The sequence below is a fragment of the Gekko japonicus genome, unplaced genomic scaffold (genome assembly GCF_001447785.1).
Source record: "Gekko japonicus isolate JY-2015 unplaced genomic scaffold, Gekko_japonicus_V1.1 scaffold547, whole genome shotgun sequence".
Classification (NCBI taxonomy): domain Eukaryota; kingdom Metazoa; phylum Chordata; class Lepidosauria; order Squamata; family Gekkonidae; genus Gekko; species Gekko japonicus.
Genome location: NW_015167551.1, coordinates 261,213 through 283,178, shown reverse-complemented (window position 1 = coordinate 283,178; position 21,966 = coordinate 261,213). Strand labels below are relative to the sequence as shown.

Below are 21,966 nucleotides of genomic sequence, written 5' to 3'. Positions count from 1 at the left end.
ATTTATTGGGGGGGGGGATAACAATCAAGCCACCTTAGAAAGTCACACCTACAACAGACTAACTCTTTGGCTCCCAAGGTTTTAGGCAAACAACTGAACCTATCAGGCATCAACAAAAAGGCAACCGAATAAATGCCTATGGAGAGGCATGACTGGTCTGTTCGCATTAACATGCTTGGAAGTGAGCCAGGATTCTCCCTAGAAAGTCACTCATCGCTGCCCCCCCCATTACATTCCAAAGCCAGAACCAAACCCCCAATTGTGCAAATGATCCCAGTGTTGTTGCCCTACAACCTCACACCTTATATATGCTCACCAGCAGTTAAGCAGCCAATCAGTGGCTGAGAAAACAGCCAGCCCCCTGGAAAGATATTCTGTAGTCAAGACAACTGCTGTGCAGACCAGCAAGGAGCCATTCCTCAGGGCTTTCAAGCTTCTAAGCTGTGACTGTCCTTTTGGCAGCAGCAGGGATGGCTTTTGACATGATCGCCATCTGTTGGCACCCTGCTTTTCCAAAAAACACCCTCTTGCACACAAAAAGAATTAAATCTATGACCCTCCTTGTTGCCACAAATGTTCCGAGTTCACAAAACAGTTGTGCGATATGCGTCTCCAAAGCTAAGAAATGAAATGTGTCTGCGGCGTGACCTGATCGATTCTGTGGTCAGCAGGGTTTGCTGCTGCTTCATAGTTGCAGATCGTCACTTCGTGGCGGCGAGCCTGCAAAAGAAACAAGATGAAAACTTCTTTAAAGTCTGCTACCTTGAAAGTGTCAGAGCTCTGGAAAGCCAAGTCTGACCCCCCCCCCCACTTAAGCACTGACTCTACTGACGGGAGCTGTGGTGGCTCAAGTGGTTAAGACGCTGAACTGCAGGCTGTGGAAGGTCAGCAGTTCAGCAGTTTGAGACCCGGGTGCCACAAGACGGAGTGAGCTCCCATCTCTAGTTCCAGCTCCCGCCAACCTAGCAGTTCGAAAGCAAGAAACTGCAAGTAGATAAATAGATACCACTTCGGTGGGAAGGTAACAGCGTTCCATGCACCTCGGGGTCTAGTCATGCTGGCCACATGACCATGGAAATGTCTTCGGACAGCGCTGGCTCTTCGGCTTTGAAACGGAGATGAGCACCGCAACCCTAGAGTCGGATTCGACTGGCTTTCGAGCAAGGGAACCTTTACCTTTACCTACGTCTGTAGATTTTGCCCACAATTCAGTAGCATTCACTGCCTCTGAATAACTCACATCTGCTGCAAGCAGCTTCCCCCAAAGCATGGGTTGCCATCCTCCAGGGAAGTATACCACCCCCCACATCCTACCCAGCCAAGCAAGCTCTAAGCATGCACTGTGGCCACTCAGGTGTCCAGCTGGCTGGGGCAACCAAAAGTTGTCTATCTTGGCAGGGCTCAGCACTGGAAAAAAATCAGCAACTACTTTTCTTACTAGTCTCACCTTCTTGATCTGGAAAGCTGAGAGGAAAGAAGCAGGAATTTCTGAACAGCCGACAGCCTGCTTCAGCTATCAGAATGTTCTATTTTATTTACACGTCTGCTTATTTTACCCAATGAGGACCCAAAGCAGCTTACATTGCTCCCCTTCCTCCACTTTATCCTAACAACCACTATGGCAGGTAGGCAAGATAGAGCAACTGGCACGAAGTCAGTTTCCATAGAAGAGGGAGGGATTTGAATCTGGGTCTCTCAGATCTTAATCTGATACTAACTACACTGGTTCTCTAGATATTTTCCCATGCCAGCATCAACAGAAATTAGCCAAATGTAGGAAGTATTTTCACACCACTAAGCATGAAGTAGATGTGTTAAAATGAGAACTAGGTGGTATGCAAGGGCATGTCAAATACCCATCTATAGCACTTAAGAATCACCTACAAGCTAATCAGGAAAACTGCTGTTCAATGGAAGAGAACCAATGACATGGCCTCCTGCCTTACCCAAACCTAGGGTTTTGGCAGGGGGAGAGGGTTATGCAAAAGTTGTATGTACCTGTTTTCAAGGATGACATAACTCACCACAAGAACAGGCCAACCAATCATGTCTTCTCCCACCAGCAAAACTGCTAGGAACTGAAATGCATGTGGAGCACCGGGACACAACTACATTTAAGCCTGGTTCACTTTTAATATGATTGTGCCTTATGCATGGGCAATTACCCCAGACTTTTATGCTCTCCAATCCAGAGAAACTCCAGACATACCACATGTTAGCAAACTGACAGGGTGGGAGTGCTGGCAGAAGAGACACTCCTATAAAGGTACCTGCCATGTTCCCATTGTATCTGGGCTTGGATCTATACCACTTGCCCATGCTCAGAAAAGTCACACCAGAATTGCACATAAGCCATCATTCTGCATTCCCAGTTGTTGTCAGTGAGACAAGAGAGCACTCTTACCTCTGTCCATTCTCCCCTCAGGCCTATGTAAAAGATCTTTGTCGTCTCAGCACCAAAGTTCTTGGAGAAGTGTATTGAGAGATGATGAACGCTTGAAAAGCGAGCAATTCTGCAAAGGGGGAAAAAGTCCAATGTTCTGTCTGTAGAGCTGTTGTTACAAATACTTTCCAGTCTCTGGAGTTATAAACAACACCCATCATGACAGAAGTGTCAGCTCAGCAGGACAGAAAACAGGGATCTGTCTGTTTGAACTGCTGCAACCAGTTCCTGAAGCTCTAGCCCCTGGTCTTCATGGGGATGATAACAGCGCTAGGGTTGACCAAGGCTGGCAAGTTTGGTTTTATGTCTGTGGCTACTTGGGGGGAATTCCAGAAGCAGAATTCTCTTACCATTAACCTTTAGGGGATTTCACCAGAAAGACTGTGAAGACTTTCTCCTAACAAAGAATTCGGGAGAACCTAAAAACTTGCACAACCTTTTGCATAATTCTGATTGGCCCTAATGAAAGGTTTAATGTGGCTTTTGTCTTTACATTTTCCATGGGTGATGTGCAACATCATGCCAGGCACATAAGCTAATGCAAACAAGAGCCTGGAATCAACTGACGCAGCTAAAACCAACAGAACTTTGGCACGGCATGTCAGGAGATTCAAGTGTAAGACAGCAAAGCAGGAGCACAGAGACCTGCTGTGGGCATTTGCCAAATACAAGGATCGGGTAATGGCCTGATCTTTCAGTGCTCCCACTTGCAAGGAACTGCTGTGACTGAGTTGTGCAGCCATGAAAGCGCCTCTGCATTTCATGCAGAAGGTCCCAAGTTCAATCCTTCACATTTCCATTTAAAAAGGACAAGGCAGTACATGATGCGAAAGATCTGTGCCTGAGACCATGGAGAGCAGCTGGCCAGTCTGAGTAGACAATACTGACCTTATTTATATGTATTAATTCCATTCCATTTGTATTTATTTATTAATTCCATTTGTATCCCGCCCTCCCCGTGAACAGGCTCAAGGCGGCTTACATAGTCGGTACAAGGTACCATAACATCCACATAAAAACACTTAAAACATTTTAAAACAATCAAATAATCATAAAGTGCTAGTAATAATAATCATTCCATCATTAATTGAGATGGTGTGCTATATGATGTAACAGCAGACAATTTCCGACTCAGTGATCTTCTGGCATTGCACGATGGTATGGCTCGATCTCAAAGCTGGGGCCGGCCCATAACCACAGATGTTGGTGGTAGTGGTGAGGGCGGCTCCTAATTGAAGGCCTGGTGGAAGAGCTCTGTCTTGGAGGCCCTGCAGACCTTGATGGACCAGTGGCCTGAATCAGTATAAGACAGCTTCATGTGCATTCATCTGTGTCTCTGTGGGTGCGTTCAGACGGGACCTTTCTGCCGGCATAAACTGCACCGGTTGGAACCGGTGCAGTTTATGCCGGCAGAAACGCGATCACACGCGATCTTGCAGATCCCTCCGGTGTACGCCTGCTCACACGCTGCGGGCGTCGGCGTTTTTTTTTTAAGCACAGTTTGAGCATGCGCATAGGCAGCCATTCAGAGAATTGCGATCTTTGCGCATGCTCAAACCCCCCCCCCCAATTACATTTAAACTTTAAAGGTAAGGACTTACCTTTAAAGTTTAAAGCCCAACCTGGCCTCCCTTAAGTCCCGGACTCCTCTGGGAAGTTAAACTAAGGAATTTTTTTCTCTTAACAAACACTCAAGGCGAAGCTTCGCCCAAGCGCATACCGCTTACTTTTTTTAAAAAATGGCGGGGGAAAGCCGGAAGCCTCAGGCTTCCGACGGAAATGGCAAGGCACCGGTGGAGAGCGATCAGGCGCCGGGGTAAACCGGAAGCCACCGTTGCACTCAGTATACCACCACTTGGGACCTAGTGGCAGAGTGCAACGGTGTAAAGGGCTTTACACCGGTTAGGGATGGGAGGCAGATGTTCGTCGTGTGAACACCCGTAAGTACACCGGTTGGAACCGGCACCCTAACCGATGTAAAGCCCCCGTCTGAACGCACCCAGAGACTACTGGATGTTACCCAGTTTCAAAGTACCCCACACTGTCCTTCTAATCAGGGTACAGCTTTCAGTGAAAGGGCAATCACTGGGATATCAGGTGACAGGCTGAAGGTCAACACTAACTGTAAAGTCAAGTGACTCTTGAATAATAAGCATCCTGTCTTGATTTATCGGCAAGCCACCTTGGACCTCTAGTGGTAGAAAGCCAGGATAAAGTTTTTAAAATAAATGTGTTATGACTAAATGGAGGATTGGATGACTGGAAGCATAAAAGAGGCCACCCCAATACATGATACCAAAGGCTTAAGTGAAAGAAGCCTGAGGGGGCATAAAGCCACAGCCCTCCGCTGTAAGACCAGACCAGAGGAAGTGAAGGCCTTTATAGAGAGTCCATTCAGGTACTTTTGGGCAAGGATAGTCACCCTTCAACGTGGGACCTGTCCTAAGGAAGAAGATTAGTGAGCAAAGCAGGTATATTTATTTACCAAATCAGGACAATGTGTAGAGTCAATACAAGTTACTGAACATTTTACACAGAGAACTGAGGAAGAGGAGGCACTGTGCAACATGCTCACGGAGCACTGGAGCAACTGATGCAGTCCCAGCTGTGGGCTATTAACAAGCCCCAACTGAATAGTTTTCCCATCCTCTCAAGCACCCCAAGCAGTTTTCTGCAAGGAAGAAGCCTGAGCCAGTTTAACAGCTATGACTCTCCATTCTCAAGAGATGCTGGGAACTGCACTTCTGTCACGGAAGCACTGAGTTTTTAATGAGACAGACTCAAAGGATATGGAGAAGCAGAATTTGGGGAGGCATACAATACATAATGTATGTGGCTTCAGGAGGAGCAGTGCCTTCCATGATGATGGCAAAGGGGTAGCAGTCCTGTTAGTCTGTTGTAGCAAAATAAACCAAAGGTCCAGGAGCCCCTTAAAGACTAACAACCTTTATCTAAATATGAGCTTATGGGAGTCACAGTCCACTTCTTCAGATAAATACATGAAGAGGAAATCGTACTTGGGAATCTTACAGGGAACATTACAGGGTAGGAGACAAGGCTTAGTGTGACTTACAAGTCTTTCAAATGAAAATCTCAATGTAAGGGGAAAAGGGAGGCGATGATATAGAAAGGTTACATGTGGCTCTTGAAAACTCATACTGAAATAAATGTTAAGTCTTTAAGGTGCCACTGGACTTTTTGGGGGAAAAAACAGTGCCATACTTGGTAGGATACTCCAGTTCTCCTGCAACGTCATGGTTCAGGCTAAATGTCTGATCTGGCTCTCTGGCAGTATCATCAAAAGACATGTGGGGGGTATTCTTAAACCTGGGGAAAGGAAAGAACAGCAAGACTTTGCTTATATAAGGCCAGGGCTTTTTTTGTAGAAAAAGCCCAGCAGGAACCTATTAGCATAATAGGCCACACCCAACACCAGACACTCATTAGCATATTAGGCCACACCCCTGACAGCATAGCTCGTTAGCATATCAGGCCACACCCCATGCCTTCCCTTGGCTTGCCCAGGCAAGCCCCCCCTTGAAGGGAAGGGAAGGCAGTTTAAACTGCCTTCCCTTGGCTTTCCCCACCCCACGGCTGTGGGGAGCCCGGGCAAGCTGGCCCTTGGACAGGCCAGGGAAGGCACGGGGAGGCATTTAAATACCTCCCCGATCCTTCCAGGGCCCTCCCTGGCCCACCTGCCTCGGAGTCACCGGGGTGTGTGTGTTCGCTCTCCAGGCCTTCCCTCTGTAGCCAGGCACGCAGAGGTTTTGGCTGTAGTGGGCGTGGCCATCTCTGAAGCCAGCTGAAACTCTGTTCCTGTGAATTCCTGCCCAAAAATAACCCTGTATAAGTTTGCATAGGTTCCCCTTCCTCCCTCAGCACCCAACAGTGAGAATGTCTCGGTTTTGCAATAGGAAAAAGAGTCTCAGCTGGCACCAAGAATAACCAACTTAGAAGTAAGTTGAAACCAGAAGAAGAAAGTTTTCACTTTCTGTTTAAGACAAGGGAACTTGCCCCCCTATTGAAAATAAAAGGAACCGCAGGCATGGGCTTCCCTTGGGTGCCACTGTTTGTAGGTCAGTAGGGTCAGCATTTCTAATTAAAAGAAAACCGGAATTTACTGGTAATCAGTGTACTCATTTTAGCAACTAAAGGGACCTCTCAGTCTCATGCCCAAGCTGGCAGTCACTTCTTTGCACCTCACTGTCCCAATGAGTCCACGGATGGCAGAATATGATTTCCCCCCCCCCCACAAAGTGCTTGCAACCAACTGCTACAGGCACCAGCCAGACCTTCTTGCATGACTGCCACAGCTGATGCCATTATAAAGCAAAGCGACAAAATCCCCTCACAGTTCTTTAATAAAGAATAACACTTGCTTCAGTGGCCTCACCCATGATCCACTGGTGTCACTGGACTGGAAGACAGCCCTACGAACAGAACAGACCTGCAGAAGCCAATCTCTTGATTTGAACCAACCAGGCTCGATTCTTAGCTGACGGGCTTTTTAATATGAAAAGTTGTTGAAATCAACAGGAGGGGGAGAAGAGGCTAAGGTTGCAACTCTTTGCCTGTTTACCTGGCAGTCAGCCCCATTAAATAATGTGGGACTTACTCTTGTGTAAACATGTAGAGAACTGCAATGTTAACTGCTAATTCAATGCCAACAATTGAGCAGAAGATTAAAATGGTAGGAAAAGTTGAAGCAGGAATTAAAAGTGGTGGCGGACTTTTATATGGTGGATTAGCAGCTTCAACCACCCCAGCAAGTAATCTGATTCACCCCTCAGTCCCCACTTACAGCCGCATTTCCGATGGATGAGTGTCACCATCCTCTCCCATCACAATTATCCCTTTCAACTTCACATTGCCTGTAAACCTGCAAAAGAGTGGGTAAACTGGTTTCCAGGTAGTTATTAGTCAAACAGTCGAGTTAGCTTTTGTCATAAGCAGCTGTCATTTTCCAGAAATTCCTCCCTGCAGCCCAGCTTCCACCAGCCCATCCTCAAAATGCTTTGCTATTAAGGTCAAGCTCTACAAAACAGCCAGAGATCAACAGGTGCTGGTGAGTCAGGAATTCATTAAAAATGGGTACTTACGGAATATTAAACAGAAGCTCTTCATCGTCGTCACTTTCGACAAACTGGAAGGAAGAAATACAAAATGGGGTTTAGTGACTTAAGACTTCAGTTCTGGTTGCTAAGAAAGAAGCAGCACTGTGGACTCCAGTCACTGAAGAGTCACATAATCTGCTCTTTGGCACTTTGACAATGTCACAGGCCACTGGATTTTAATACTTAAAGTTTTTAAGCATGGTGGGATACACATGCAAGTAGTGGAGCAATTTTTCAGGCTTTAAAACAGATTTGCAAACAAGCGCACTAAAATTATTGTAGCCCACATTTTAAAAATCTAGCCTATCCGCCTACATCAGTTATTTATGTTGCATCTATAGCTTAAAAAGGACAGCCAATATGCAAAAGCTTCCATGCCTGGTCTCCTATAAGCAAATACTCAATACAGGTGTGTGGTTAAAGCAATCTGGACACAGGATGCACCTCTCTCATCTCTCTCAAAAATGACCCTGCCATAGACCCTGCCATCAATTCAACCCCTGCTACATTCCTCTTGCATCTCATTCCTTCCCAAAGATCTCTACATTGCTTTAAAACCTGGATTTGGGGAGCATGCTATATACAAAGAGTATATCAATATGCTTAATTTGCCCTACCTACCCCAATTGTACCAGAAAGTTTCTTAATATTTGAACCATTATACACTTGCTTTATATCCTGTCTTTCTCCCTGAAGTAGCTTACATAGTTCTCCTCTTCACCCTTTTATGTTCACAACAGCTTTGTAAGGTAGGTTATGCTGAGAGTGTGTGACTGGCTGGCCCAAGATTACCCAGGAAGCTTCCATGGCAAAGCAGGGATTCAAACCAGGGTCTCCCAGATCCTACTCCATCTTCACCACTTTAACCAGTACACGACACTGGCCAAAGACACCGCCAACTCTGAATCTGTATGACCACTCCCTTCCGAACCAACCATCTTCATGTCCTTAAAAATTAGGTACCGCTCTTTATTCTCCCCACCACCTAACAAGGAGGCAGGCACAATCTCGAAAGCATGAACCAGGCACCCACTAAGAAACATGAGCCACTGCTGAAAGCGGTACAGCTACAGCTATGTCTGCCTTCTCCCATCCAAGCATACAGGCTGACTAGGCCAGATTTTTGTAATTAGGCCACTATATCACAAATCAAAGTAGTGCTTGAATAACAACATGGGAAACCAATCTATTTCCTTTTGCTCTGCAGGAGGGATGGCTTATCACATATAATATCCTTAAAAGTACACTAGGATATCTTTGCAGGCTATCTCACCGCTAGTCTCCACACAAATCATTTCTGTACTGCAAACTAAACTAAACTACATGCCATTTATACACATGCTTCCTTTAGCAGAGTATGAATTACAAAATGGGAAACTTTCCTTGCTGAATTGTGATTACAAAAATCTTGGCTGCAAGTTTGAAAAAAGTTCTAATAGACTTTATACATCAGGACCAGGCAGGTTTCTTACCCAAAAGACAGCTAAAGAATAGTGTGAGAACAGTTTTAAACATATTAGAATATTATGAAGCTCATCCAGAGAAGCAGACGGCTCTGATATTTTTGGACGCTGAAAAAGTTAAAAAATGTATGGTCAGATGGATGCAAAATGTCTGTTATAACATAGCTCTGTCACAATGGAGTAAAATATGGAAAGTGAATGTTAAATTGACTAAATCTGTTTCATTCAAAGAAAATTTATATAAAATGTTTTATAGATGGCACCTAACCCCAGATAGGTTAGCTAAAATGTATAAAAACTTGAGTAACAGGTGTTGGAAATGTAACAATCATGTTGGATCATACTACCGTATGTGGTAGACATGTAAAGAGGTTCATAAATATTGGATTGAAGTACATGTTTTCCTACAGTCAGTCTTGAATATTACAATACCTTTTAAGCCAGAGATATTTTTGTTAAACTGTTTACCAGATGACTTCGATAAGAACCATAGATCCTTTATTTTACATGTTATAACAGCAGCCAGAATTTTATTTGCAATGACATGGAGGACATTGAAGATCCCAACACTGTATGAGTTGATAATGAAGATTATGGAATATGCTGAAATGGACACAGTAAAAAATATATTAAAAGGAAAAATGGAAGAATAATTTATGGGACCGTGGGGTTTGGAGTTTAGTCATCACCGAGCATTTTATGTGAGATAGGATGGGTTTTTAATTGTATAAAATGTTTTTATAATGAAGATATACTGTTATTTGTATTGTGGTTTTATTGTCGCAAGACTATCTTGCCCTGTAAGCCGCCCTGAGCCCTACGGGGGAGGGCGGGGTATAAATTTGAATAATAATAAATAAATTTTATAACTGGCTAAAACTGAAGTACTGAGAAAATAAGATGTGTCCCGATCCTGACGTCCCGGGCCTCTTCTGAGAACCCCCACCCGCCGCTGGTGTCATACAACCCCCACTCATAGCGTCCGAGAGCCCTGGGCCGGAGAGCCAGATGACGCCAGGCCAGGAAGGGGGTGGGGAAGAGCGAGAGCGGTGCCGGACTGCGGCGCAACCCCTCAGTCACCGGGCGCGCCCCCGGGTTCGCGGCTGGAGGGCCAGCCTCGGGAGGCCGCAGGCAACGACGACGTCGGCCGGTCCGGAACGGCCCGGCGATCCCGGGTTTCCTGCGCCACCCGGCATGAGCCAGGCGACAGGCTCCACCCCGGCGCCGGACGGGGATGAAGGGCCCCGCCCTGGCTGGGCGTCTGAGCCTTTATACAGAGGCGGGGCCATGAGTGATGGACACCCGGGTGTCCAATGGGATGAGGGACAGTGGGGAGAAGGGTATAAAAGGGGAACGTGTAAGGAGGCTGGGGAGGAAGAGGACTGCCAGGTCGAGGTAAAGGAACGTGCGAGTCCATGGTCGGAGAGAGAGACGACCTGGCAAACGTAATCCTAAGGACTTGTGCAGGGGGACTGAAAGGGCTGGCCACGGTGACGGAACCTGGCAGCCCAACCCCATTTCTGAGGCCTCCGTTCCCCTGGGGAGTTGGGGATGACTCTCGGACACGGCGTCTGGTCGTGGGGAAGACCCGCCCGTCCATGCCAGGGCGCCACAAGATTAAATGAAGAATAATGGATATGTGAAGCTCTAATGAGAAGATTTGCATGCAGAATGTTAAATTTTGTGTGTGTGTGTGTATCCTTTTTCCCTTCTTTCCCCTTTCCCTGTGCATAAACTAATAAAATTCTTTTAAAAAACAAAAAAATGGGAAACTTGATTATATCCTTCTTGGTGATGATTTAGATTACAGGTTTAAAGTCAATCTGCTGTTCTTCACCCGTTCAGCTCTTGCCCTTCTCATAGCTTCTGCTAGAAAAGATGACAACACTCTTAACTTATACCAGTTCAAAAAGTCAAAAACTTTACATTAATCCAAAACTAAATATCTAGTTTTTGTATTCATGTTCAGAGGCCATACCAGTGAAATGACTAGCAACTGGAGTCAGGTTAGGAAACTGAGATTAAATCCCACCCTCAGCAATTCAGATTAGGGAGAAACATGAACTCTAATCAGTCTGAACAAAATGCAGGTCCACTGGGGAAAATATTCACACAAATTCCATTTCCAGGGTAGAAAAGGGAAAGCAACTACCAATGTTGTTGTTGTTGAGTCGCACAGTTGAGTCCGACTCTTCGCAACCCCATGGACCACATCACGCCAGGCACGTCTGTTTTCCACCATCCTCTGGAATTTGCTCAATTTCATGTTCATTGCATCAGTAACATTGTCTAACCATCTCATCCTTTGCTACCAATGTAATTTACAATGTAATTTACTACCAATGTACGTTACAATGAAATTTACTACCAACGTAAGGAAAGGCAAAATTATCTCAATTTCCACACCACTACCAACATGCATCATTCAAATACTTATGCAGTCTCTTGAAGCATTTTTAAAAATAATCTTGCTACAACAATACAAACTCAGCTAACACCTTTGCAAACTTAAAATCACGCCATGGCTCCCCTCATTGGTAAGAAAATGGCTGTCTTTCAGTCCCATGAAGTAAAAAGGTGCTCTTGAGATAATGCTGCAAAAGGACAAGCCCTGTCTTCCACTCAAGACTGGACTGAGTGTCCCGGACCCTGGTGACCAGAATCTCACAGGTGTTTCTGTTATATTCATGATGAGCTCTTCACCTCACTTACAAATTGCCAGAGGATGCAGAGAAACTGCAATTTTGTAAACACGCATACACCTATATACCTTAAAGTCAATCAGCAGGGCATGTAGCAGATTGTGGCACAAACTTATCTTTCATTTATTTTTAGCTGTTTTAATTATTGGCATGTTTGCCTCATCTGTAAGCGGCCCTGAGCCCGCTTGCGGGGAGGGCGGCCTATAAATCTAAAATAAATAAATTCTTAGACGTCTTTTTACCCAAGCCAGCTCATGCTGTTCCACTCGCCTTCATTTTTATCCTCCTAACAACCCAGTGAGGTACGTCTGTCTGAGAGTGTGAGACTGGACCAAGGTTATCCGACAAGCTTCCACGGCAGAATGGGTATTCAAACCCAGTTCTCAAGATACTAGTCTACTGCTCTAACCAGTACACCATAATGCCTCTCAGACCAAAGGTCCGCATAAGGCAGTTTCATGCTCTTTTATTTAGTACCTCTCCATGCTACCGTCTTCAAGAATGGCATATATTGTTCTCCTCGCCTCTAATTCGTCTTCCCAACAACCACACTGAGAGGCAGGCTACAATATGAGAGTAACCGGCCCAAGGCCATCCAGCGAGCTTCCGCAGCAGAGCACGAATTCGAACCCAAGTCGCCCACATCCTAGTCTGACACTCTGACCGCTACAGGGGTTACTGGCCTGCCTCACCACAAGCACTTTTCTAAACTGCTGCAGGCTAAAATTCAGGGGAGCTTTCAGGTTAAAGAGCAGAAGCGACTCGTAGAAGCCGCCCGAGAAAAAAAACGGCAGCGGCGGAGTTCTCTACAAGACACGCATTCGCGCACACACACACAATCCCACCTACCTGCTGGCGGTCGCCGCGGTCTTCCCAGGCACGGAAGACAAGCTTCCCGCTGCCCTCTCTGCGCTCATTCAGGCACTCCAGCCGCTCGCGGTCAATGCGCAGGTAAAGGCCCCAGGCCTGGCCACGCCGCTCGGGAGGCTCTTCAGGATCGTCGCCATGGCAACAGCTGCCCCCGCCGTGGCTGTGCCCGTGAGACATGGCCCAGCATGAGACACAAGGAGAACGAAAAATACGCGGATGTCAACAAAGCCTGCGCAGGCGCGGCGCCCTGGTTTTACCAGCGTGCTCTCCGTCTACCTCCTGTCATGTGATGAGAGTCGCTTTTCCTCCCCCCCCCCGCCCCATAGAGACATACAAACAGGCACATAACCTAAACTTCCGGTATAAACTTCCGTGTGCGTGCGAAACGGAAACAATGGCGTCCAAAAGGTAATTCAAAGAGGTATGGAATGTGGCTTTTATCTACAGTTCAGCATAAGCACAACGGCTACTCGCAGCCGCTGTAACTGGTGCTTAAACAATTTTGCTCCCTATGCTTGTGTAAATTAATTTGCTAAAGCTGGAACAAAGTTTGAGTCCAGTAGCACCTTTAAGACCAACAAAGTTTTATTCAAGGTAGGAGCTTTCGTGTGCACGCACACTTCCTCAGATATAATGAAATGAAATTTACTAGTCCATACATATAAGACAGAGGTTAAAAACAGAAAATTCGCATACAGCATAATAAAGATATTTTAACAGATGCAAACAAGAATAACAACCTAACTTTATAAGGTCTCCATGGTTTGGATTTAATTCCGGGGCCGGGGGGAAACAGTGAGGTAAATAAATATGTCAAAATTGGAGATAGATGTGTAAATGTGTCATTCTTAATTGTGGAGTGCTAAGAGTAATTACCTGAGACCTTGTTGTTATGCTCCATCTGTCTCCTCTCAAGCAAGGAAGTAACTAATAGTATCTTTTTCTTTAAGGTGAGGTGATTTGTAGCACAGTCTTATGTCTTCTCTGTTACCAGGCCACAGAAATGCACCCCAATATACTATTCTATTCTACTATTCCAAATAAGAAATACACTAAAATAAAGAGGATGTATAGCCCTTCTTAGTGAGAATACAGATATAAGAACTGAATGAATTTAGCATATGTAGTGAGATAAGAAATCAATATCCCTGTTAAGTCCTGGGGGGTTGCTTTGATTGTTGTAATAATTTGTAATTCAGCAATTTCCCTTTCCAGTCTGTTCCTGAAGTTCCTCTGCAATAAAACAGCTACTTTGAGGCCACCCATTGAATGTCCTCGAAGACTGAAGTGTTCTACAGGTTTCTCAGTCTTGTGATTCTTGATGTCAGATTTGTGTCCATTTATTCTTTGGTGTACGGTTTGACCTGTTTGTCCTATCTAGGGAACCAAAGGGGATTGTTGGCATGTCATGGCATATCCAGTGTTAGAAGATGAGCATGTGAATAAGCCTGAGATGGTGAAGTTGATGTTGTTAGATCCAGTGATTGTGTTGTCTGGGTATATGTGGCAGCACAGTTGGCATTTGGGTTTATTGGAAGCTCTGGTACCAGTGTCCATGTTCAAATTAGATGTTGCATTATTGTGGGTGAGTTGTTTGAGACTGGGGGCTATCTATGCGCAAGAAAAGGTTTGCCCCCCCAGTACTTGTGAAAGAGAACTGTAATTATCCGTTATCCAAGAAGGGCATTATCTTCTTAACTTGCTTTAGAATACACCCCTTATGCTGAACAAATTAAGAAGATAATAATGCTACATTGGAACATAGTTAGTTACATACCGGGCTGTTCCAATAAACCATGTATTGGTTATAGAAAAACCAAGAGCATTAGAGACCATTTAATTAGAACAGATATCTCTCCGCGCAGTTATTCAATATTGGCAACACCTGGAAGTCATCGCTGCTGCAGATGCTCAGTATCTCCGCAAGTTTGGGAAACTGACAGACTAGATTTTCCGGAATTAAAGCTACATGTCCAACTAAAGCATTTTGCAAATTGTGCTACAAAAAGAGTAGTGTACATTATAAAATGTCCTTGTTCTAAATATTATGTGGGGGTATCTACATGGGCAATTAGGACGCGGATTGTAGAGCATAGGTCCCGTATTCGACAACGGCATACAGATTCTCCACTTGTTCCCCATTTTTTGGAGCACCAACATAATTACAATGAATTTTCCTTTGTTATTTTGGAAGTTTTTAGCCAGGACCCGCTTAATAAAATGGATTTTAAAAATGCTGATTAGATGTGAAGTGTACTGGATACATCGTTTAAAAAGTATTAGTCCTCATGGCTTAAACAATGATAGATTGTTCCTGTTTTCTATAATTAGTGATCGCACCTTTAATAAGGCGTCTTATATAAGGAATGGATGGATAACAACATCCCTAAAGCATTCTAGCTTTGGGAAGCATTTGCTGTTATGACTAGTGCCCGACATTACTGTATTGATGAATGATTCCTGTTATGGTGAGTGTAAAAAAATGAAAAAAAAATGCTATAGTATGGAATATACATATTTTAATGAAAAATTCTAATGTTAATATTGTTTCAGATATGTAAGTTTGATACTACATCACTCAATGGAAGAATAAGACAACAAACTTGTATTGTGGTGTATGAATTTTTATTATATTATACAATTAATCACAATTTTGGGTCCAATTTACGCAATATTACATTATATAAAATATTTTACCTTATAGTTAAGGAAGTTTACTTCTGAGGAAGTGGAACCTACGAAACGAAGAGAGAATCCAGAACCTTCGCAACTTGTTACTCAATACTTACCTGTATTACTACTTACCTGTTAACCTGTTATTTTCCTTGCCGATATGTAATTTATGGAATTTGTATGTATCTGATATTTATTAGGTTTTTCATGTTTATATGAGTGTACGTTATACAATAGTTGTGCGTACTATAGCGTCTCCCTGGCTCCCCCCCCCGTATGTGTTTATAAGCTGGGAGGTCTGCTTTGGATTGGTCCTGTGTCCAGGCCACCATCCCCCACTTCTGCAGGTGTGTGTGTGTGGGTGTTACTTCACCTTTTCTTCCCAGTCCTCTTCCATGGTGGCTTGGGGGCAGAGGGGAGCTCACAACACCCACCTGCTTCACAATTTTACCCTGGGGTCTGGGCTCACTATATTGGTGGCAGGAGTAGGCTGGAGAAGGGGCTTCCCCCCCCCCCGGCAGTGTGGGGTATCTGCCCAATGCTGCACTGCTGGCTCTCCAATCCACCCACATGGGTTTTCCTCTGCACCTCCCCCAGCCCATAAGCCTTGCAGTGAGCACACACCAACCCTGGAGCTTACTAGCTGCTGTCCTTTATAAAGTTTGTCTCTCTAGTACCTGGCATTACATTTTATGGCACACATGGCCCAGCCCAACAAAGTGGCATTTATGTCAGATCTGGCCCTCGTAACAAATGGTTTGACACCTCTGTCTAAATAAATTGCCAGTGGTAAAACTCTCCTCACCTATGGAAGAAGAGTTGGTTTTTATACCCCACCCTTCACTACCCGAAGGAGTCTCAGAGTGGCTTAAAATCACCTTCTTCTCTGCACAACAGACACCCTGCGAGGTAGGTGGGGCTGAGAGAGCTCTGACTGACCCAAGGTCACCCAGCTGGCATCATGTGGAGGAGGAAGCAATCAAACCTGGTTCTCCAGATTAGAGTCCGCTGCTCTTAACCACTATACCACGCTGGCTCTCAAGCCTTCAAAAAGAAACTAGAACTGTGTAACTCTTGTCTTTTTCTAGAGACCTTAAAGTACACCTGGGCTTCAGATCTCCCTGGGAGCAGTAGTGATGATATTTAGTCCCAGGTAGCAGAGAGGGAGGAATGCAGCAGACCCTGTGGGCCAGAATTTTATTTATGTATGTATGTATTTTTATTTACATTATGCATCATTTTATTTAAATATCCTTGAAAACAGAAAGGCAGGATGTAAGTATTCTAAATAAATATACATGACTAAATGAATTTCAGCACATCAGAGCCAGTTTGGTGTAGTGGTTAAGTGCGTGGACTCTAATCTGGGAGAACCGGGTTTGATTCCCCACTCCTCCACTTGCACCTGCTGATGTGACCTTGGGTCAGTCACAAGCTCTGGCACAGCTGTCCTTGAAAAACAAAAAAAGAGCAGTTTCTGTCAGAGCTCTCTCAGCCCCACCCACCTCACAGGGCGTCTGTTGTGGGGAGGGGAAGGGAAAGGAGTTTGTAAGCCGCTCTGAGACTCCAAAGTGAAGGGCAGGGTATAAATCCAATCTCTTCTTCTTCATCATCATATCCATGGGCCACAGCAGGAGTGGCCAAACTGTGGCTCGGGAGCCACATGCAGTTATTTCACACACACTGTGTGGCTCCCGGCAGGGCAGCTGGGCAAGCGAAGGGGAGGCAGGCCTCCCCCCCTCCCCGATCGGTCTTCCCTTCCCCAGCCAGTTCCCCATCCTGGGTAGGCTTGAGGCAGGAGGGGAGCAGAGAAAGAAAGCAAGTTTAACTTCAAATGCGTTCTCAAAGTCCCCCCCCCCCGCCTACAAATATAATTGGACAAATAAATATCATTATCAATATCTATTTTTACCCGTTTTGTTTTTATTTTTGGCAGTCTCATTTAATGTTAATAAAAAGCAAATCTGCATATTTTCCAATAAAAACGTATGTGTAATATTTGTTCATGTCATGCAGCTCTCAAACATCTGACGTTTATTCTGTGTGGCTCTTACGTTAAGCAAGATTGGCCACTCTTGGGCTAGAGTGAGACTAGACTTGTGATCTTTGTTGAAGTATGAAGTTCCCCTTGGATCAGCCACTTTAACCCTCTCCTGAGCACCTCAGAAGAGACACAGTTAATAAAATCTCTGTGCATAACCATGACATTAGTACCTATTTTTATAGCACAGCTTCAGGGCTTCTAACAGGCATGGCTGGCAGGCAAAAATTCAACAGGAACAATCTTTCACACCACCTGCTACCAATGTTCCCTCTAAGCTGTGGAGTCCTGTGAGCAAAAAATCCTACTTGGTGAGTGACCGGCATTAAAGTGGTGAGCGAGCGATTTGGCTGCTGCATCAATTAATTTGCTCTGGAGCCAACCTTCCTGAGCGGAGACAGAAATGGGTGAGCCGGAGGCTAAAAAACTGTGAGCTAGCTCACACTAACTCAGCTTAGAGGGAACACTGCCTGCTACCTAATCTTTGAGACACCAAGGCATGACCAGGTACTCGAACTGCCCCAAGGGTGTATTAAAGGCAGTCTTGTGTTCATCACCTTCCCTGATGCGCTCCCGGAAGTAAGCCTCATGTAAGTCCAGTTTGGTAAAAATCTTTCCCTTCGCCGCCTCCCCCAACAAGTCTTTGATCAGAGGTAGAGGGTAAGCATTTGACACAGATACAGCATTCAGACCTCTATAGTCTGTACACAATCTTAACCCTCCGTCCTTCTTTTTCCTGAATAACACAGGTGCAGCAAAAGGGGAGGTGGCGGGACGAATAAATCCTCTCTCCAAGTTCTTATCTACGAACCACCTTAGTTCCTCACATTCGGCAGGGTTCATGGCATAAATTTTCCCTTTAGGCAAAGTCTGTCCTTCTAAAATTTCAATGGCACAGTCCATTTTCCTATGAGGAGGTAATTCGTCCGCCTCTCTTTCTTCGAACACTTTCCCAAAATCCCAGTATTCCTCGGGGATGTTCATTAGTTCCTCCCGAGCTAGGCAAACTCTAGCCGGGACAGGGAGGGGCTCTGTCCCCCACACTGAGTTCCACTGATGCTCTTTGCATCGGGGGTCCAGGAAAGTCATCACCCCTTGGTTCCACCGCACATATGGATCATGCGCGGCTAGCCAGGGATTCCCCAACACCATGGGGAACTGAGCAGTGGGATGCACGATGAAAGTATTTTCCAGTGTCCCAACACCCCTACTGGCAAGGCTACAGTCTGATGTTGGCACAAAGTCATAGTGGTACCGTCCATCTGCGTAAAGACCACCGGGTCTTCTAATTTCACCACCCCTGCCCCCAACCCCATCACTAGGGTAGGACTGATTAGATCCCTGGAACAACCTGTTTCTAATAAAGCTCTAACATGCGTGCCCGCCTTGGGGTTGAGGAGGGTAACTGTAAGGTAAAACAAAGAGGTACCATCTCTCACCGATTCTCACGCCGGGGCATCTGGGACCCTGCTGTGGGGTGTTCTTTACAGCAGGTCCTGGTCGTTTCCCGCCAGCTGCATCTCTTCTCCTTCACTAGACGACGTAGGCGGAGTTGAGGTAAACTCTGACACTTTCAGGGCCCGAGGATGGGTAGCCTTTTGTGGGAGCTTTACCTTTCTTGCTTCTCGGTGGGGGTGAATCCTGTCATTCTGGTCTGAAGTCCCGCACAGGTCCTCTCATCCAGCGATCCATCTCCAATTCTTCCGACCAGGGGCATTCAGCTGCAAAGTGGCCCGACCAGCCACATCTTAGGCAAAGCCCTCTCTTGAACCACTGAGCGCGATCATCGGGCTTGGTGTAGCCATGGCCTCGGGTTCCTCTGCCTGCCGTCGCTCCTCGGCTGGTAGACGCCCCTCTGCTTTGGACCCTTTGATGATATAACTTCACCAGGTTGTGTCGATTCTCAGCTTTGCAAGCCACTTGAATCCAAAGCGCCAAGGTGAGAGGATTGGCCTGAGACAACGCTTTCTCCAGTAAGAACGGGTTGAGGCCCGCTCGATAAAACTCGATGAGAACTTCCTCGGGCCATCCCTGGAGTTTGGCAGAGGTGGCTTTAAATTCATCCGAATACTCCTGCACCGACCAGTTCCCTTGGCGAATGCCTCGCAAGTGAGTTTGCGCCTTCTCTAGCTCGAGGGTCTTCGAATTGGTGCCCGAGGGCTTGCATGAAAGCATCCACGTCTTTCAGCTCCAGAGCACCAATGTTATAGGGTCCCACAAACCAATCGGCCGCCCTCTCTCTCAGGCGAGATCCCACAAAATCCACTTGCTGCTCATCCGAGTCAAACGTGTGGCCACACTCTCGCAACAGCTTTCTTACTTGGATGGCAAAGAAAGCCAGCTTGACGGGGTCCCCATCAAACGTGGCTTCGAGGGCATCCCTGGGTCGTTCGGGGCGGCGTGGGCACGGGCGGTAACTCGCCTCTTCTTCTTCTTCCTCTTCTTCTCCCCCTTCCTCCTCCTCCAAGGTCTACAAGGGGGATTTCTCCATCAACTTTTTAACCACCTTCGGCAAATTGGTGATCAGAAATTGTAATCCTTCTTTTAAGTTCCACATTTTGGAGCGGACAGAGGCTTGGCCGCGATCGCCTGGGTAGTTGTCCTTCCACTCCTCGCGCAAACGGCCCAACTCTGGCTCATCCTGGAATGTGCAGGAGTGGCGGCGTTGGTCCAGCTCTGCTCGTGATCGGTCACTTCAGAGCCCCGGAATGCCACTAAGCCAGGGGGGTTCTTCCCACCGATCCGTCAGGTGGAACCCCACCTGCCATTTGGGCTTTGCTCCCGGCGCCTTCCGAGGTTGTTCCTCGGTATCCATGGGCACCACTTTCTTGCCAGTGATGGCACCTTCGTCCCCATTCCCCATCCCTTGGGAAGCAAGAGGGGAGGGATGTAGGGCAGAAGTGTAATGACAGAGATTACTGTCAATCTGTAAGACTCTGCAGTAACTCTCAGACGCGATAAGTCTGTTTATGGATTTTATTAACAATCAGGAAAGTTGCAGGTGAATCAAAGGCTTGGACAGTAATGGCAGATAATACAAGTTTAGCTCTTATGAGAACTTTGGTGCAGCCCACATTCATAGATCAGGTTTACATGTGACAGAGACAGGTTAATAAAGTACAATTAATACTGTGAGAATGTTTATCTAATTCCTGCAAGACCAAAAGACATCATGAGAAGCGAACTATCTCCTGGCCATTGTGGAGGAGGTTTCTCATAAAAGTGTACCAAGCGCTCTATCTACAATAGACAACCAAGTCTGTTTCAACTACCCCTCATCCTGGAAATGTCAGAGGAGGACTTTATAGAATAGTTGATTCATAGCTAGCAGGTGTTATAATCAGCCTGAAAACAAGAAGCCAGTGTGAGAATACAGAGATAAAGCATTTGGGATAATATGCAAGCAAGCAGGGCATTAAGCTATGTACATCAGAACACCAGTGAGTATCCAGACTGACCCCAAACAACCATAGGTCCGATTCTGACACTGCTCTGCCTTAGAGAGAGGAAGACAGCCCTCTTCACTATGTCAGAGAGAAGCGTTTTGGAAAACAGTACAAAAACCTTCCTCTACTGGAACAGCTGCACAGACCAGTGGCCATACCAGGTGTTCTGCAAGGAACAGCAAGAGGCCATCACATTTTCAAAGCTAACCAATTTATTGTAGCACCAGGAACCTGGCCTTTGGTGGCGCCAGGACACAAATCCCTCTGGTAAAGAAAATATTATTTTCACAGTTCCTTCAGCTCCTGACTCCACAGTCAAGAAAAAGTGGAGTTAAAATTGATTCTCGGTCAAGGGCCATGTAGCCCTCTTCCCCAAGAGACAATCTACAAATGGGGGGGGGGTCTGAAATGGGGGGGGGGGCATGTGAGATTCCCAGCATTCACTTCTTTGCATTTGCCCTGGTTTATGGCCAGCACAGGAGAGTCTGTTTATAGCACTCACCCTGCCCTGTGGATAAATCAGAGATTCTCATCCACATCTTTAAAAAGGGGGTACATATCAAATAGGAATCAGAAATAATGTGAAGGAGCTGGCCAGTAGGCACAAGAGTTTCCTTGAACACAAGCCTGAGTTCTGCCTCCTAATGGCCTAGATCACAAATATATCTCTATAAAGTTATTTGTCGTGACTGGAGTGCTGTTTCTCATATCCTATTTCTTTTAACTGGGGAGGGGGTCATTTAATGTGATAATGTGTGCTTGGTGGGCAGTAGTATATTATAGCTTGACAACTTTACGTCTCCCTCTTTCTTTCAGATTCCTTCCAGGAAATAGCAACTAAAGTAGCTAAATTTTGCCTTAGGGCATGTGGGATACGCAAGTGGCTGACCGAGTCTTAATAATAACAACCCTGTCTCTGTCCCCTCACAATCAGCGCTCAATCTTAAATTTTATTCTATTTTTGTTTTATTATTTTTTAATCCTTATCATTACTGGTCTTATATCAAAATAAACTTTGAACTGAACTGATACTGTAGCTTAAGAACCACTGGGTTAAAACAGCTGTTGGATAAAGGCTTTGTTGCTGTTAATCATGTTAAAATTCAGGGTAAAACAACAGAAGACTTTGCTTTTTGTTTGCATCAAAAGATATATCTGGCCCCAGATGGGGAAGCCTGCTTTTTCAGCCAGCCCAGGTTCAAAGCCCCATTCTG

The 21,966-nt window shown here is 45.7% G+C and overlaps 1 protein-coding gene across 1 annotated transcript; it reads right to left on the bottom strand.

Annotated features, from left to right (window-relative positions):
- On the bottom strand, positions 1-12,862 carry PITHD1 (PITH (C-terminal proteasome-interacting domain of thioredoxin-like) domain containing 1). Its single transcript, XM_015413689.1, has 6 exons — positions 12,572-12,862; positions 7,543-7,586; positions 7,245-7,322; positions 5,666-5,770; positions 2,405-2,513; positions 1-720 (listed from the first exon to the last, which is right to left on the bottom strand). The coding sequence occupies exons 1-6, from the start codon at positions 12,767-12,769 to the stop codon at positions 619-621; spliced, it is 636 nt and encodes a 211-aa protein (XP_015269175.1). The 5' UTR covers positions 12,770-12,862; the 3' UTR covers positions 1-618.
- Between the last annotated feature and the right edge of the window lie 9,104 nt (positions 12,863-21,966).